This window comes from Nyctibius grandis, chromosome 4, assembly GCF_013368605.1.
Source record: "Nyctibius grandis isolate bNycGra1 chromosome 4, bNycGra1.pri, whole genome shotgun sequence".
In the NCBI taxonomy this organism is placed as follows: domain Eukaryota; kingdom Metazoa; phylum Chordata; class Aves; order Nyctibiiformes; family Nyctibiidae; genus Nyctibius; species Nyctibius grandis.
In genome coordinates, this window is record NC_090661.1 from 73,449,227 (window position 1) to 73,467,788 (window position 18,562).

The following is an 18,562-nucleotide window of genomic DNA, read 5'->3' on the forward strand; positions in this document are numbered from 1 at the left end:
GTAGATACCTAGAGTAAAAATGTGCTGCCAGTATAGTTTTATTTTACCCTGGAAGAGTAAAGACTTTCTGGATGAATAATCCAAGACTTTCTGGATGAATAATATGAACAAATCTTGTCTAAGTGACAGAGTAAACCTGTCACTAGGTGTTTTAAAGTAACTGTGGATCAATTAACTCAACTGGAGTCATCAGAATGATCAGGTGTGATCAAAGTATTAAAAAAAAAGGAAACAGGCTCCTATCATTTCTAAATTTAAAAAATGAGATTTTCTTTCTTTTCATAGCAACTTTAATTTCTTTTTTTAATATAAAGGTGGTCTTTAAACAAAGGAACAAGGAAAAAAGGCAAAAAATACTTATCTAGATTTCCCTCATCCTTACCATTCATTTTTTAAAAAGTTTGTATCAAGCTGCACATCTGGACTCCTGTGTGTAAAGTCTATGACTAAACAAGGCAATCAGCTGGCACCGCAGTGTCATGCAGTACTGGTCTTTTACATTACAGTAATAACCGTAGCATTTTATCTTGACTTCAGCCTTAGAGAAACTATAATGGGAAAATCCTGACAGCTCCTTGATTTAGAGGTAGTTTCTCGTTAGCATTCACAACCGCCCGTGTTCTGATACTGTAAAACTGGGTATTTTTCCAGTCTGCTGTTACTTATGGGAAAATAATATTTCAGCAGTTTCTGAATCCACAGTGTTATTTAAAAATGATGCAAGATTTTCCATGCTTAGTTCTTGTTCATTCATCTACATATGGAATCTACATTAGGAATAATAAAGCTTAAGGTTAGTCACAGAAGTAGTGACCAGCTCTTTACCCTCGTTCTTCTGCATTGTGAGCATGCTTCGGAGTAACCTCTCCCTTCACAGCACTACGTATATTTTGTCAAACAATACAATATAAATAATTCGTCTCAACTAAAATTAATTAATTTTCTTAATTAATATTAATCCCTAAGTCATATACAGACAGTAAAATAAATTTACTGCTTTTTCCATATTTGGCAGAGAAAGCTATGTTCTTCTTTCACCTAAGGAAGCCAGTACCCCGAGATTTTTGCTCAATGGAGCATAATGTTTTAGGTGATGGCTGCCATCAAGATAAAGCATCCCAGAGATGATGAGACTTTTTAAGCTGCTCTACCTAAATGAAGCCTTAATTATGCATACATAAAACATATGGCACAAACCCTAAATTTCTATTTTTAAATACCTTGAAGCTACTTTATTTTCTTTTAAACTTCTTTTTTTTTTTTCAAAAGCTAGGAGCTCATGACATCTACAGAATTAAATATAAGTGCAGTTCCTAACTATAACTGTTTTCTGAACAGGATATATGGGAGGGAAATATGTGATTTTCACATTGGGAAAAAAGTAATCCCACTAAACTTCTAAGTAAAAATAAAAGTACCTGAATTGATTTGACAGCCTTACATCACCAGTATAAGCCCAAGAAATACCTATGGGCTGAAACCTAGAATATAAAATCCTATCTTAAAAGAGATTTATTTGATAAAGTTATCACCAGTGGAAAGCAATGAGTTGAAAGAAAGTTCTGCCTACTGTGAACTGCAGAAAAGTGTTCACATTTTGAGACATAAAATTGCTCACAACCCTCCATGTATTTGCCAAGACAATGAGAACAAATGAGAAAATGGTGTTTATTGTTGGTGACCACACATCAGTCCACCCACTGAGAGATGGACTTGGAAGCCAAGAAAGCTTTGCAGGATCAGCTTCTACTGGAGTCCAGTAGAAAGCAGCAGTACTTGCATGCTTAGTACACACTTTGCAAGATCAAGTCCTTCACTAGCAAATATATCATTCTATAGTTCATATAAAACTCATTTCATCATCTGTCCATGAAAAATACCATCCTCTTTACTCTAAACAAAAGCCTTAACCAAAAAAGCCTCATGGGAGTTTCTACAAGGGAAGCCATAAGCATTGACAGATTAAACTGCACTGAATCAATAGAGTTGCAGCCCTTCACACCAGGACTAAACATTTCCAGATCACGGAATGAGAAAAACAGTGCAGACAGTTACGGCTATGTATGCGCTTGTCATCATCAGTGGCGCAGGAACAGCTGCTACACACGATTTCAAAGAAGCAGGGACTTTCCTCCAGTGGAAAAACCAATCAGTTGGCATGTGTCACAGAACATGTTGCCATGTCAACTACATACCTTTACTACAGTTAAAACAAACAGTGACTGAACTCCTCAGCAGGTAACGGCACTGCAGCAGCTGTTTCATGATGGTAATGGTCATTGCTGCCAGTGTGGTGGCATCTATGAGCCCTTGTCAGGACTGGGACTCACTGCCCTACATTAGGTGCAACCAAAAGAAAAATATAGCATCCAGTTGTGGATTTACTGGAGGAAGGAAGCTAAAGCCAGCTTTATTTCTGCCACAGAAGAAGAGGGTTTGCTACATGCCCCTTGTGCCACGTGTGATGGATCAGGACCCTCTCTCTCCTGCTGCCCCAAAGAAATTTCTTTTTTTATGGTACCTAGCATACCTAACAGGTAGACCAGTACTGCTGAGATCAGTGAAACTACTAATGCACACAAAAGCACATACTCAAGGGTCTCCAGGATAGGAGACAAAAGTATAAAGAGGAAGAAAAAAGCAAAAAAATTAGCCAAATAATAGGTACACAAAGTACTAGAAGTACAGAACTTGTACAGCCACTTGTACAATGATTTCATTTCTTTGAAACGACTTCCACTAGCCTCAGTTCCTGCATGCAAAGGGAAAGACAGGAAAACTAAACTGTCTTCTACGCTCCCGATATAGCAACGGTTTCACTGCAGATTGAATGTTTTCACTGGGACTCTGTCCCTGCAGAGCTACAGCATGATTAAGTTTTAAAAGAAGGGAACAAACAGTATGTATACCCACTGAAATGCAGAGACAGTCGAGCTATTAATAAATGATACACTGTCACGTTTGTGATTTTAATAGTAATTAATTACTAGCTGCACACATTGTATTGGCAAAACATTTGTAAGCTTTGTGCACTTTCTAAGAGTCTGAGATGCAGCAGAATATGCTCTATTACCATCACTTGAGATCTCACTTTTGCTTTACTGATCTCAGAACAATCTGCAACATTTTTGCTAAAGTCAAAGTGTGGAGAATGTAGAACAAAATTCCATACAAATAGGCTGTGTCCCATTGCTCACAGAACTTCCTAGTATCTTCCAGTGGTTTATTTAGGAAACATGCCCATTTTCAAAAAAAAAGACTAAATAGTTTTTCTGGCTGTGAAGACTCACATTTGGATCCAAAAATCAAACTGGATTCTCATCATCATCAGTGAAACAGGTTCTTCTGTAAACAAAATTAGACCTCTGATTATTCCTATCCATTGCTATTTCTAAACGATGCCCTCAGGACTACCTTGGCAACTCCAGTCATCTGCAGTGATCTGCACGAGTGTGACTTGACTTGTCCCTGTATTGTAGAAGTTCATTTTGCCTAGAGCTGACACTGGCTCTGCTCCAGCACCACCCATAAAGAAATCTGTTAAACAGCTAGAAATATGCTAAACATCTCCTGATTGCCAGTCGAATGTTTCTAACTATATTTCCAACCCTCCTCTTCTCCAAACCTCCAAGCAGCAAGAGCATAAGTCATTTAGATTGCTGATCTTTCCATTAACTAGGGGTTTTTTTGATCGCTTAATTGTAATAAAACTTTTCTTTCTGAATGTCCTATATTTTCTGCATTGTTATCATATGGTAAAGAAACCATGATGGTCCTTACAGTAGATGTTATGATTACTTTGCTTGAAAATGTTTTTAAAAAACAACAAAAGCATAACAAATAACTCCATTAATAGTGGTAGTGATGGAAGCTAGTTTCAGAGGATTTGCATCTCAAAGCTGGATCCACTCCATATTCCATTCAACAGTGAAGAGGAAACTAAAATGCAAAGAAGAAAAGGTGAAGACATCTCAATAGCTTGTAGCATGTTTAGGGGAAAGAAATATATCATTTGGTCTACTTCTGGTTATTTTCTTGCTTTACTTTTAAAACACTTTGCCATTGTGACCTTTCTCTGAGTAGCTTGAAGGGTTAACATGTTAATTAAAGCAAGGTATTCTACTCCTTAAATTATTAATTAAAATAAAAACTGCAGCTGGTGTTTAACAGCAACTCAGTCCCAACAGCAGGTTTTAGTCACTTCACCTAAATCAAACATATCATAAAGTTGGCATGAAAATCATATTGTCTGAATCAAACACATCTGGCGACTGACACGCTTTTACCTACAATGAAAATAACAAACTACCTCTATTATTTATGCAGATGCACTTTAAATTGTTTGCTACGCTGATGTCTTCTACCACTCACATTCAGAAGCTAAAAGTCCTAATGAAGATTAATGATTAAGATCGAGAGGGAAGAAATTGCTTTCTTCCTTCTTAACTGGTATTATAAGTACTGATACCACTGCCATTCTGGTTTGCACTCAGATGACAAAGAGTAGCTTTTTAATTAAATAGAGTGGGGAATGGATAAGCTTGGCATCTTGGTGCTGGCTTATAAAGTCCTTACTCAGGGCAAGTGGTACTTTGTACCATGACTGTTAGGATATCATTATACTGTGAGTAGTTCCATTAAAGTCCATGAAATCCCAGTGTGGGATAAGGTCCTACTCAACTCTTTATTAATTTTTGATTTATCACGAGCTGTCTCATGGTGCGAAAATGAGGATCTCGGTGCGGAAAGCTCTGGACTGCTGCCTGCACCAGTGGCAGCAGTCTCATAGCTGGGGTGGAGAGGCTGGATGAATTCACACGGCTCAGATCTGTCAGAGGTACAAAGTGACGCTGGAAAACAGCTTCACACCCTTCCCTTACCGCAGGGAGTAAAGCAGAAGCTATCGATTCTGCCAGAAAGAAGAGAACAAAACAGAAGGGCTCTGAAGAGGCATCTTGATTGCTAGAACATGTGCTGGGTACTCCTGGGAAATCAAAACATAGGGCTATTCATTAATACCGAAAGCACATATAGCCTTCACCAGTTATTACTGATGTCTAAAGTGCATGCATTACATATACCTATTTTAAAGTCTGGACTCCCACTTGCCTGTTTCTCAGAGGACCCAGACTGCAAGCACTTGCTATATGCTATACTTCCCACCTCATCCAGATGTACAATGAGGTAAACAGAAAAACAGACCTTACCCTTTTGCCTCTCTCTCCTAACTCTGGAACACGAGTCTCGCCTGAATACTGAACCTCATACTAGAAACACTGACAGCACCACATCAAAACCAACTAGCTGTTCCTTATATTGAGATTAATTATTTTATTGGGTAGCCTAATTACATACCTTGAAATATGAGCTTGGAAATTGCATTACTGCCATATGAAAGAAACATAGTAGTTAACATCCATCCCATTCTGAATGATGGTTTTCTATTGTTTTTTAGATAGATATGACTATTCATAAATCAATTAAAATAAATCAGTGGCTTATTCTCCTAGGCTGTTTTTAATGGTTTAGAAGGCAAACAACTTTAGTGCATGTGATTACATTTCTTTTAATGGAACTTTGGCAGCTGTATCAAAATAGCTTTTCTACAGCAACACCATTCTCTCCCTCATCTCCAGATGAGTCTGGAAACGCTCCTGTATTATATTATATGGGGGCACGCGTGCAGAAAAGAACGTTGCTCAGTAAGGCAGATGAACCCAGGAAGTGAAAAGAACATATGCAATCCTTCCCTTAGCAACACAGTACTTTTTGCAGAGAAGTTTTCTTTCCCTCTAGAAAAGCTTTTCCAACACGGGAACTAAGAACTAGTAGGAAAGCCCTCATGGTAATCAACAGTAGCATCTTAGTTTCCAGGGAAACCAAGAACCCCCAGCTCCTTTCCCCTCTAAACACCCATAACCTTCATCTATTGAAAAAGTGTTTTGCTGGGTTTTTTCTTTTTCTTTTTTTTTTTTTTTTTTACATCATCAGGAATAGTTTCTAAATCTCCTTATGAGGATATTCCATTATTAAAGCCTTTTCTTTAAATGGCAAGTTGAGAGTTTTCCACCTCATGGCAAGATGGTCTATAAACATTTTAGAATGTATTGGGACAACTTTTATTTCAGAAGATGAAATACCACCCTCTATATCATTTAAGGTGTTAAGAGTTTAAGGTGTGAGAAAGAATGACCTTCTATCATGGAGACATTTATAAGGGGAATGGCTATTTTAGATTTGAATGAAAATGTCAAAGCGAAAAGTAACCAGATTAAAAGTGTTTGCAAGATGATGGAGCTCACTATCCTGAGGAAAAAAAAAGCACAAGAGTAACAGCATAAAAATAATGGATTTCAAAAGACCAGGCCTCAACAGACTTCAGGAATTGGAAGAGAAAGTGTCTTAGGAAATTGATTTAAAGGACAATAGAAGGGCTGGCAATTCCTGCAAGAGACTGTATCAAAGACATAGATGCAAACTACCTTAACATGAGGAACTATAAAAAGAAATTATAAGCAGCTGTTACAATGTCAGCAAGAGCTCTTTCAGGACCTAGAAAACCAAAAGCATTTTTTTTTTAAGTGATTATGAAAGAGCAGTGCAACCACTTGAGTAAAATGCATACATACTACAAACGCATGCAAATTGTACAAATGCCTGGGAGAAAAAAAATCAGAGAATCAAAAATAAATCCTCCTCACACCACCAATCAGTCTAGCTTATATCATTTAAGATGTTACTGCACAAAGCTGCTTGCACCATCCCTCGACTGAAGTTTCAGTGTCTGCAGCAGAGCTGGCAAAAAGACGTGCCTGTACCCCAGCTATCCCATACAAAGTTTGATTTCTTAATTAATGGCTGATTTCATTAGCACAACATGAAACAGATGACTGTGCACTGAGCTCACCAAAACCGAAACTCTTAGCCTCGCAACCTACAGCATAGGCATGCTCAATCTTTAGTCCCTGAAAAAATGGCTGCTGAACTTTTCTCCAAGAGATCAGCTTTTGAACTGATTGCATAAACTGAACTTTTAGGCTATAGGAGGTACGATCATTACTTAATTTGTATTGCAGGCTATTAATTCAAACTTTGCAATGTGAAAGACGAATCATCTAAGTGGAGCACAGGACTGGCCATAGCACAGTGACACTAGTCAGTGTTAACCAACCAACCACTGCTCCGGGAGGGCGGCTGGGCAAGCATCCTTCCTCTGCCCCTGCTGGAAACTTCCGTGCTTTCCCCTGTCCTCCCTCCATCCAAAATAATCTAAGGAAATAAATAATTCAGTGCATGTTCCTTATACTCACAGTCAGCCTGCTGACATTGAATATATGGTCACGAACAGAAGGTAGGAAAATTACTTTTGCTGCCAGGTGGGCGAGAAATTCTGGTGCTGAATAACCATGGTACAAGAATGACAGAACCGCTGTTCACATGGAGATGTTGATGAGGAATTGTGCAATGTGAGAAGACCTTTTTTTTACATGAGCAAATGAAGCATTTCCCAAAATATGCAACAGATTAGCAGAGCTGAAAGCTCACGTATGTCCTGTCTGAGCTTACAGCAAGTAAGAAAACAGGTACAACTTTGCCTTCTCACAAGTAGATACACCTACTTTCAAATTCATCTCATTGTTTCACATTTCTGGGCAACTAGCGATAGGACAAGAGGACACAGCCTCAAGCTTCGCCAGGGGAGGTTCAGGTTGGACATAAGGAAGAATTTCTTTTCAGAAAGTGTTATTAGACATTGGAATGGGCTGCCCAGGGAGGTGGTGGAGTCACCATCTCTGGATGTGTTTAAGAAAAGACTGGACATGGCACTTAGTGCCATGGTCTAGTTGACAGGGTGGTGTCAGGGCAACGGTTGGACTCGATGATCCCTGAGGTCTCTTCCAACCTGGTTGGTTGATTCTGTGATTCTGTGAACATGAATTAACTTACTGCGATAAAGTGCTTACTAATTATTGGTAGTTTTGCCAATACAATACAGTTGCTTGTTCTGGCTGCAGGGATGCTTTCAGAGAGACCTTCTGACTCCGGACGATTTGGAAACCTATGCAGAAATATGCGCTATATTACCCGATAATAGAACAACCTGCATGACTTTTATCGTAGGGCCCACTGTTACGCTAATGACTCTGACCAGCACAGATAAATGGTATAAAATGCAATTAATTTTATAGGTGTTTTGTTTGGTTTTGTTCCAGGCAGCAGTTTCACTAGCAAGTGTCATGAAGATATATAAACATTTTCAGGTTCTGCCTGGCTTCCCATTTTGAGGGTCTTTGTTCAAATACTCTTCTGACAAAGATATATACCACAGGGGCATGTGACAGTATCTATCTGTCCAAAATAATAGCAAACATAGCCAGCAGGCAAACACATGGAATAGTATATTAACATGCAAAAAGCAGTTAGGTAATTTTGCATTGTAGGTCAAATAAATATGTACCTGATATAGTGGAAAAAACATTAATGCTTTTGCAGGAGTGAAACTCAAATACTTGGGCACACTGGCCAGCCTGCTTTAATGGTTGTTCCTCAGCCAGAATCCATTTCCAAAACAGAATTCACCATGAAGTTTTTCTTCTTAGTCCTGTTTTTGTCCTTAAAAAATGATGGGTTGAGGTAGTCTTTACAGTTAGGAAATGTCTGAAGCTTTAAGACTGTCTCTGTTTGAATTGCTACAGTAATCATTATTTTGACTTTTTAATATCCTGTTATATTAGATTTTATTATCAGTTCATATAAGACATTAAATCAGCTGCTTTAGAGAAAAACAATAGAAATATGAGTATCCTATTGGGCAAAAATCTTCTGTTACTGCATTTTGTATTGTTTATCCCTTAGGAGTCAAATAGAAAATAAAACCCAACAAAATAAGCCACAGGTACTATCCTTGTAATAAAAAGAAACCACATACTACAACAAAGAAGGTTGAAGTCAGGGGCCAATGAGATTTAATGTATGCAGAAAGCATACAGCTAGTCTACTCCATGGACAGCCAGTGAACAACCTATATTAATATGAGAAAATCTGACCTAAAGACGACTCAGTGTGAGCTGAGAAGAAGAGACTGCCTATCAAATCTCATATTTGAACCAATCCTTGTACATTTTGGTGGGCTGTCATGAGGGTTGCTGCTCTTGCTAGATTTTCACCCTTCCAAAGCAAAAGAAAAAATAATAAAAAATCATTTTATTACCTGCACAGATGGTAGATTTTGCTAACATCATATCCGAACCATTTTCTTCTCTAAACTGTGTGTGCATCTGAATGTTAATGCCTCAACCCACTTAAGTCACAGAACTTTCCAGTAACAAGAATAAATGAAGACGCTATAATATAGGTGTCGTAACAGTAGAGTCGAAGGTGTGGAATCACAAATCTCTTGGTTTGCCATTGATCTCCAATATATGCCACATTTTTATAATGGCACCTAGAGAGATGGAACACAAGCTTGATTTTCAGCTGTGCATTCTCATTTTTCCCAGAAAAATGTCCTTGGGAAAAATTTGCACTTATATGCTTGCCTGCTTACTCAATTACAGGAGTAATTAGGATCCATTTTATACCGTGGTTGAATGGCATATGCCAACATGCAGAAAGCTTTTTAAAAGGCTCCAGACTCTGTGAAGCCATGGGTTTCCCAGAAGCACCCACTGGGCAACACCATCAATAAAAGTGAAATGAAATAGGCAGACGATGGGAGTTCTAGCACTGGCAACAACACAGCGTCTTGACCTGAACAGTGCCTAAAGGCAAATGGCTGGCAAGCTCTGCCCTTGAGCGCTGCTGCCCTGCCGCACAGGCTGCAGAACATTTCCCACTAAATTTCTTCCATGTGGTCTAAACAGGGAATGTTCTGGAAAGAAAAAGACTTTTGAGTTTTTGTCCTTGCTCATTCACTCACATCTTGCTTGCACTCTTTTTTAGCCTTCATTTTTATGGATAAAGAATCTAGTTATTTAATGATTGAAGCTTTTGCTCACAGGCCTTAAATAATAATCACGATAATTATTTTTTATCATGCTCATTCATACATGCCTCCTGCCAACGTGCCCGAGGTGCTGCACAGACACTGCAAAACATAGCTCAAATTAAACATAACAAAGGAAAATCCAATGAAATATTTAGAAAGCCATGTATGATATTAACAACACAAAGGCTGTTTTCAAACACAAGGTATTTCAAGGCAAAGTCACTGCAAATACAGAGGGACTCCTATGAGGTTCTTGCTACCAAGCCTATCAAATCCACTTTACACCAGATGAAACCTTTATTCATTCCCCTCTAGCTGGCATCTTCAAAATACTTTCCTCATTTTCTTTTAAAATATTTTGAGATTGTTTCTGGTTTGTATGCAACCCAGAAAATCTATCTTTTATGATACCTGCAGAGCTATTATAATACGGCCATTTCGGGCCATCATCTTTAAAGCAGCTAAACTGACAACACGCCATATAAGATATGAAAAAACTGTTACTCTGTTATACAGAAAGGGAACAGAGACAGAGAGGAGGCTAAGCTTGCCAAGACCAAACAAAGCTTGTGGTAGAAAAAGAATTTGCACCCAAGTCTTCCAAGTGCCAGACAGTCACCCCAACTAAGATGCAGTAAATCTTCATCTGTCACCAATACACATGAAATTTGGGGATTAAAATGAAAATAAGTAAATCCCAATCATGAAACAGCAGCAGTGAACTTAAAAGCAGATATAACATGCATTTGTATGCAGTCCATAAATGCATATATACAGATGCCTTTCAAAACATCCATAGCATGTGCAAATGTTAAGGATCAATTTGATAAAATCATAAATTTAATCTCTTTTGAATTTGAAAATAGCCTACATTTTTATGTCCTATTTTTCCTGCATGATTTTTAACCTCTTGTCAGACAAGCTCTCCTAAACGCGAGTTTCAGAATGAATGCCTGTGCAGCTACTGAACTGCATGTAGTCTGCTTGTTAACAAGAAATGAAGCTGGAAGTTAAGTCACTGCTAATTAAACTCATAATTACAAATGGAAGGTCAGACAGCACATCCAAGGGCTGTTTGAAAATGTAATAAGACAAAAGAAAGAACAATGTAATAATTCAGCCCTTACTTGGCAGACTGACCCATTAGAAGACTTCTCAGCTGCATAGAGTTCTGAAGGCAAATATTAGAACAATAAATGCAAATCATTTAGTTTGTCAAGAATTAGCATAGGCTGTAAACATTACCTAGATTTCTATTTTTAAAAAAAAAAATAAGAATTTGCTCATTTATAAAGTTAGAACATGGATCACGGCTTCCTACCCTGAGCTCCAAAGTGGTTGCTACCAGCACGTTCACAAAAAACGCCTTCTCTTTTGGACCCAGGTAGCATCTCGCTCCTCTGCCCATGCACGGTGGGGAAATCTGCTTGATGGTTCACTGCCCTGCCTGTGAATCTCCACAAATAGAGAAATCCTGAGGCAACCACTACACTGCCTTTGTTCCCTTGTGGTGAGGTTGGGGCAGAGAGAAGGTGAGAAGAGCACAAGAGGTAATTTGGACAGAGGGCTCAGAGAAGCAGTATTAAAAGAGCAAAGGGGTGCAGAAGTAGCAGCTGCTAGCAAGTGGAAAAGGGAGGACAGCTGAGGAAGGTTCACACTATTTTCTGCTATCCTCGATCTCATGAAGGGCCAGAGGTTTTGATGTGGGTCTCAAATTCCATATTCTGACCCTCTCCACTGCCCTGTCACGCCGGGACGAGTGATGGGCACCCAGGACATGCGAGGAGCAAGGCAGCAGACACAGCTGTGCCAGACTAGAAAGCCAGTGCCTTTCCCCGTTATCATGCTTGTGATGAAGCCCTTGAGGGTTTGGTAAAATACAAAGAAAAAGATTTTTTCTCTTTCCAAGACAGGCGTGTTTCTGACGTGGGATCTGGGCACCTGGACAGCACAGCACTTGGGAACCCATTTGGGATTTAGGAAGTCTCTGTCAGGAAATACAGAAATATAGGCAGCATATCAAAGCTGCTTTCTGCCACTCTTCCTGCTCTGAGTATTTCACCTTTCTGTGAGCCACAGGCAGTCCCTGAAATTCATGGCAGGGTGGAAAAGCCTTGTGAGATTTGCCAATACCAGATTTAAAAAAAAAAAATTCCCTCATGAGCAGGCTTTCATCTGACGTGCTAATTCTAAAAATCTGCCTTCCAACAGTTCAACTTTTCTTCAGTGAATGTCTCACCAAACCCCTTCTAATAAATATCATTTATGACTTCTATGACACACTTGTTTTGCAGTGAAATTGGAGAGCTAATGATCACTGGGTTGATTGACACCCAGTTATTCAATCAAACATACTCCTATTCCGCTAGTCACAGACCACACATGCCAAATTTGACGCTGAAACAACTTTTATTAGGCATTTTGGAGGGGTATTGGGAAGAAAATCAGTCTTGTAATGAAAATCTTAACTATGTTGCAGCTACTGGAACACCATAATACTATTTTCTCTCCTGCTGGCAATTTAGCAGCAGCAGTATTGAATACCAGAGGACTTTTCTACAAAGGGAAAGATAACAGCACACATTTACTGAGAGGATGGGGGGTTTGTTTCTTAAGACTGGAAGTATGCACAGATGGATTTGGTAGTTCTCAGCTGGTGAGCAAATTTTCAGCTATAACTCATTGTGCCTCTTTGGGTAGGAAAAATGGATTTCACATAAGTATTCCTTCCGGGGTCCGTGAAAGATATAATGCAGGCAAGCTGAGTGGCAGATTTAGAAAGGCAAAAATAGCCACTCCACATCATATGATGCTGGAGCTAAGTAGTACTGGGAGCTGAGATACCAGGCCACAATGCATTCATGTAAGGCAGTAATTTACTTTCTCAGGAAAAATATTTGTTCTAAATCTGACACAACATTTTATAACATGTTTCTCCTAAACAGTGGGGACATTAAAATATCTTCTTCATAACTTAGAAATGGATGATGGGTCAACAGAGTTTCTGGAGAACCTATTTCTTCACCCCATCTCCTCTTTCCTAAGGCACTAGCAGTTTTTGATGAGAGGGGTTAGTCCAGATCTCGCTCTCTCTCTCTCTTTCTCAGAGTAGCAGGATCTCAGGGAGATTCTGCAAACTTTGTAAATAGCCATAGGCAAGCCAAGACAAGCAAGTCCCTTAACTGTCTCAGTTATGCCAACCAGTAATCAAATCAAAGAGCTTTCTGACAACTACCATTTCAAATTACCTCGGGAATGATTTGGGTGCCTAAGCCAAAGCATCCGGGACTACTTTAGACACCCTAGGCAATATAAAAATCCACATTGTGGTTGACAACACCTAATACAGACCTCTGCCCTTATAGCCAAGTAGCTGGAGCACAGGCAGTGAATCTTATGGCAACTTAAACTACTTTAGACATTTATATTTTGGCACCTGAATTACTCTGCTGGTGTTTGCAGATGACAGTAGAGTGCTTTCTTCATTCTGTATCCTCCTCTTGTACAAGGGGATGTGACACTGGGAACCTGGAAAGTGGCAGCTACCGTTAGGTATAGAAAGGCATTTAATTACATATAATTCTTCAGCTGCCACCTCTAACAGTAGAAGGGCGTCTGGGCTCTAAAGTCCCGAAACAATGCCAAGCAGCTCCTTTACCCAAATAACTTCTCTCCTCCTCAAGATTCTTAGCAATGTTCTTTCATTTTAATAAGAAGGGGAATCAAAATCCCTTGGAAATGTTGCAATAGCTCAGCCTCAAAGGCCTCCTCTAATAATTCATAGTTCTGCTCTTAAACCTGTGTCTTTTTTTTGCAGATTCCTCACTGCATTTCACCCCAACTTTTGTCCTCCTCTGAACTCTGCTGAGTTTTGGGACATGCTCAGTAGACCAAACGGACAATTTCTTCTGCCCTGAAGGAACTAGAACTTTCAGAAATTTTTGAGAAGATCATTGTTCAAGCTTTCTGGATAACTATTTCTGTCTTGGGTTTCAAGAGCGATTTATTCATTGAGCTTAACCTTATTCCCATTACAGCCAGGCCTCACAGATACTCTGTGGTATTTAGTTTCTCATGTTACTTCCAGAAATTACTTGCAGTTTTTACTTCTGTTACTGTTAAAACACATTTATTTTGGCCAATCTAACAGCAATTTAATTTAAAACCAGAGCTTGTTATGATTTTGGGCTGGTTTTATTAATATTGTAACACTATATCCACACAAAGCGTTACATTACCTGCAAGTATGCAATGGCAAATTAAAAACTGGAAATACTGTTAAGGTTGTGTTTATGAGAAATGCACTTATTTACGTCCTTCTGTGCAGATACCACAGAGAAGGCAAAAGCAGCTTTTTTAAGTGCCAATGCCTCTGTTTCAGGAGCCGAGCACAAACATTACAGTATCAGTTTTCCCGGTGCAACCGCAGATGAGACTGACAGAGTCACTGTGTCACACCAGCACCTAAAAAGCTCGGCTCAGCGTTTTCTAGGAGGAGAGCCTGTGTTGCACTGCCCGTCCTCTGGCCACCTCTCCACTCCATCAGATCAAACATGCGATATCAGGCTCTAATCCTGTCAGCACTGACTGCAGAAGATCAACGACCCTCCCAGTACTCCATGCTAGTGTGAAGGTGGAAATTTTGTCCGTGTTTTGAGAAAAAAAAAAAAAAAGAAAACATTCTTTAGCCTTTACATTTCCTGAAGAAAAACAAATTTTACACACACACACACAAATTGCCACCAAACAACCAGCAGCCCTCTGGAGCTGCTCAGAGGCCTAGTTTCTTGAAAATATTCTCATTGGGTATGGATTAGTAGGCAAACATCAGGGGAAAGGAGTCAAAGGTGCAAGATAAATTGCGTTTGTTACAGAAGCTGTAATTTATCATCACAGTATTACCAACACAACTGTAGAGAATTATATATAAATTTATTAAACAAGTGCTATATTGCATCTATTATCCTGGAGTCGGGTTCGGTTATCTTTTCCTTCTTGAGAAGGAGCTTTTTCTGCAAATAATGCCACTGAATCTGGCCATTTATATTTTAAAAGACTGCCTATATTACCTTACATGTGAATAAAAGTATAAACAACAGCATATATCAAAATATTGAGAACACAGAATTACACATTGAAAGTGAGAAGGGAACTGTTATATAGTTCCCTAGAGGTGGCAGTTCCCTCTGATGTTCAACAGAGAAATAAAGACAGCTGAAGCAGTGAGAGCTCTAGTTAAGCAAAACACATATAAACATGAAAGGCCTCTCTTCTGGAAAAACACACAAAGTGCCATTGTCCCCTCCATGCACCTGTCAAAACTGCTTGGCAGTTGTTGGAGTGAAGGTGAAGAGGGGGGAGAAAAGCGGCCACTGCAAATAAGCAGAGTATTTTATTAGAGAGTTATCTCCTTCTTGCAAGAATGAGTGCTCAAACGGATAATAACCTTTCTGTGAAATCCAGGTTTCCAGCTTCATGTTAAGAAGAGGCTCTTACCTTATGGGATTATCCATCCTTGATACTGTGAGAAATGCTGCTAAGTTCGCTGTGTAGGAAGAGCACACGATAAGGGTGAAGAGCCACCAGCTTCCCATTACAATGCGCATAGCCACAGAATTGACAGTAGATTCACTCCCTACGAATAAACAGAGAAAAAGAGGGTCTCTCAGCAGCTTCCATTTATGATCACCCTCTATGTGCCCTGTTATGTTAAACTTTGTTGGAGCCACCCCTCTGCATTTCTGCTTCCCCTCAAGACCTCCCTTTTGCTGTGAGAAAAGCACTGCTTCCGTTAAGACTGATAATTTACAAACATTTTCTCCAGTCAATCTCTTGCCCTGGATACCGTTCTAGGAAATGATCTTTTAAAATATTTCCCTTGAGAATTATTGAGGATCAAATCTACAGAACATGAAAAATATTCTAAATAAAGTTTAACAGTGCAGCACAACTAATATGCAGGAATTAAATCATTACAGTGTTCAGAATATAGTAATATTATGTTTTCAATGACCATTTTAGATTTGGAAAAAACCCACAAAACTGTCCAATGGTTTGTGTGCTATCTGTGCTGTATTTAAATCTGCAAAGACTGAAGCATTAGTGTCATTACTTGTTACTCTTTACAACATTTCAAACAACGTGAAGATTTCTTTCTAGCAGGCTTCAAGCACAGTTATGCTTGAACATTGTTGGATATCAAACCTTACCATACAGCTGGTGCTAGTCACTTCAGCATATGTTTGTGCTGATTATATCTTACTGTACTTAAACCCATCAGAGATGCCACTTTAATGAAATGAGGGACCAAGTTTCATAGGAATAGTAAGGATTTTCCAGCTGAAGCTTTATAAGCTTGCAATCACAATGAAAAAAATGTAGAAAAAAAGTTAACATACCCATATGTTAACATTCAACAAAACCAGCCTTCCAAGAATAGTACTATCATTATAGATATGGGACAAAACCTGTGTGGACAGATTTTGCAAACAATTATTTACAAAAGTAACATTGTTAATGGTAGCAATCCTTCTGAATTCAATAGGATTAGTCCTACGCCCAGAGATTCCTGAGTGTAAAGTTAGTTACATGACTACAAATCATTTTCCTATGCTGTTCAAAGAATCAAAAGGTAAACTGCCTCACATTAGTTCAAAAACGTATAAATTTTTAAAATTAAATTTAAACAATTAGAAAAGGTGCTAGTTTCAGAGTTGGAGAAGTGTTGTAATTGAGCAGCTCTGTAGTTTATTTATCACGTGATAATTTTCCCAAAGTGGAAAAGCCTGCTAGGAGTGTTTTTTCTGGACCTACTGAGAGACAGAAAAGCAGAACATAACTTACCTACCTCTTCCCAGTTTTCATCAGCTGGACTAATAAAACGTATTACCTCCCTGTATGAGCCTTTTCTTTCACCTTTAGACCATTTTGGCCAAGACTAACATGTCCTGACCTGCTTTACCCAAGGCAGAACATTTCTGGACATCCATCAGTGGTGTTTACAAGAGGGTAAGTACCTTGCTGAACAAAGGCGCCGTACACGACCCAGATGGCACTGTGGAGGGTGGAGGAAGCAGAAGGGCTTGGCTGGGAAGCGTTCTGTGCCCTGACTGCCTGGATCCGGTTCAAGACAAATATCAAGACCCCAACTATAGGGATGGCTGCAGCGATGCAAGCCCACACCGCAAAGTCGAAAGGAGCAAAGAGAGAGAAAATGTTGATTTTTTCTTCAGGCTTTTTGATTAAGATCCCCACGGAATAGTCCATGTACCGCTTGCTGAAGTCCACAACACTCTCTCGTTCTGGTGTTATAGTGATGGCTGAGATGGCTAGGTCTGCTCTCTGCGAGACAAACGCAACAGATCAGATCTCTTCCTTTCATCACGAATTTGGCCAGCATGAGCCTTAAGGAGAAACTTTTAAGAACCAAGTGAATCCATGCATTTCTTTCTATTACTTAACACATTCAGACAAATTTAAATAAATTGTCTGAAAATAAAACCAGAATCAGTGTCATCATTTGAACATTAGCTAATTGCCCTGGTCTAAAGCAGAGTAGCTAAACACAACCTGCCAATGTACTCTAGAACAAAAAGCATCACTCTGACTCCTCTCTCGAATGAGTGCAACTTATTTAACCTTTATCCTTCACTTGTTTTCTAAAGGATGCCTAAAACTCCAACCCATATTAACCTGGTGCGCTGCAAGCAATAAGAAAGAAACACCATTTATTTAACTTGTGTATTTCATAGCAAAGTGCAAAGAGTTAATGTTTGTTGTTCTCCCTGAAGAGTTGCCAACTTCCCATATTCATAAAGGGATTTCATATGATTACTGGGGAGAAGATTTTCTTTGGTTTTTTACAATTAATAAAGCCATTGCAAAAACTAGTAACTGGAAGAATGCACCAAAGGCAATTTAGCTCCTGAAACTGCTTTGACCTCAACATTTAAAGCAAGGAGGTTTTACGCGTAGAAGGTGCTTAAAGAGTATGCAAACTCCATGAAAGATAAAACAGGAATTAATAACTAAGATCCTCAAAGCTTTTCAAGAGCTGCAATTAGATTTGGAATATTTTTCCACCTTGATAAAAACAGCTCTCTTCAAAAAAAAGTATGTACTTTTTGTTTTGTATCTCTACATTTTGTTGGGAAAGTAAAGAGAATGTTAGGTGAGGGAGATCTGCTTTGAAATACTTTGGAGACAGTGGAAAAGCTAGTAGCAGAAATATCATTAAAAATACAATAATAGATACTTTGTTGCTTCAAAGAAAGCAATTTCCAAAGAAATTTAACAGGATCAACAAACATCAACAAAATACATTCTAATTTCATTCTCTGGGAGACTGTAAACTACAAACTTTCCCCATTTACTTTAATGGAGTTCAATTAACTTACTCCTGATTTGCAAGACTGTAATTAAGAAAAGAAATTTGGTCCTCTCTGCTTTAAAAGAGCTAATAATCTTGAGATCAGTTTGCATTCTGGTCCTTCAAAACCCTTCTTTATGGTATATTACTAGGGATACTTTTCCTGTTTTGGAGTCAAAAAATTGATCATTATCAAACACATTGCC

At 38.9% G+C, this 18,562-nt stretch overlaps 1 protein-coding gene across 4 annotated transcripts in view; it reads right to left on the reverse strand.

Annotated features, from left to right (window-relative positions):
* GRID1 (glutamate ionotropic receptor delta type subunit 1) overlaps window positions 1-18,562 on the reverse strand; it is a 609,362-nt gene that overhangs the window by 32,436 nt on the left and 558,364 nt on the right. For all 4 annotated transcript variants that reach the window (XM_068398113.1, XM_068398110.1, XM_068398112.1 and 1 more), the window contains 2 exons: window positions 17,005-17,329; window positions 15,485-15,623 (listed from right to left, as the gene is read on the reverse strand). In XM_068398113.1, coding sequence (XP_068254214.1) covers window positions 15,485-15,623; window positions 17,005-17,329 — 464 coding nt within the window. The remainder of the gene's footprint in view (window positions 1-15,484; window positions 15,624-17,004; window positions 17,330-18,562) is intronic.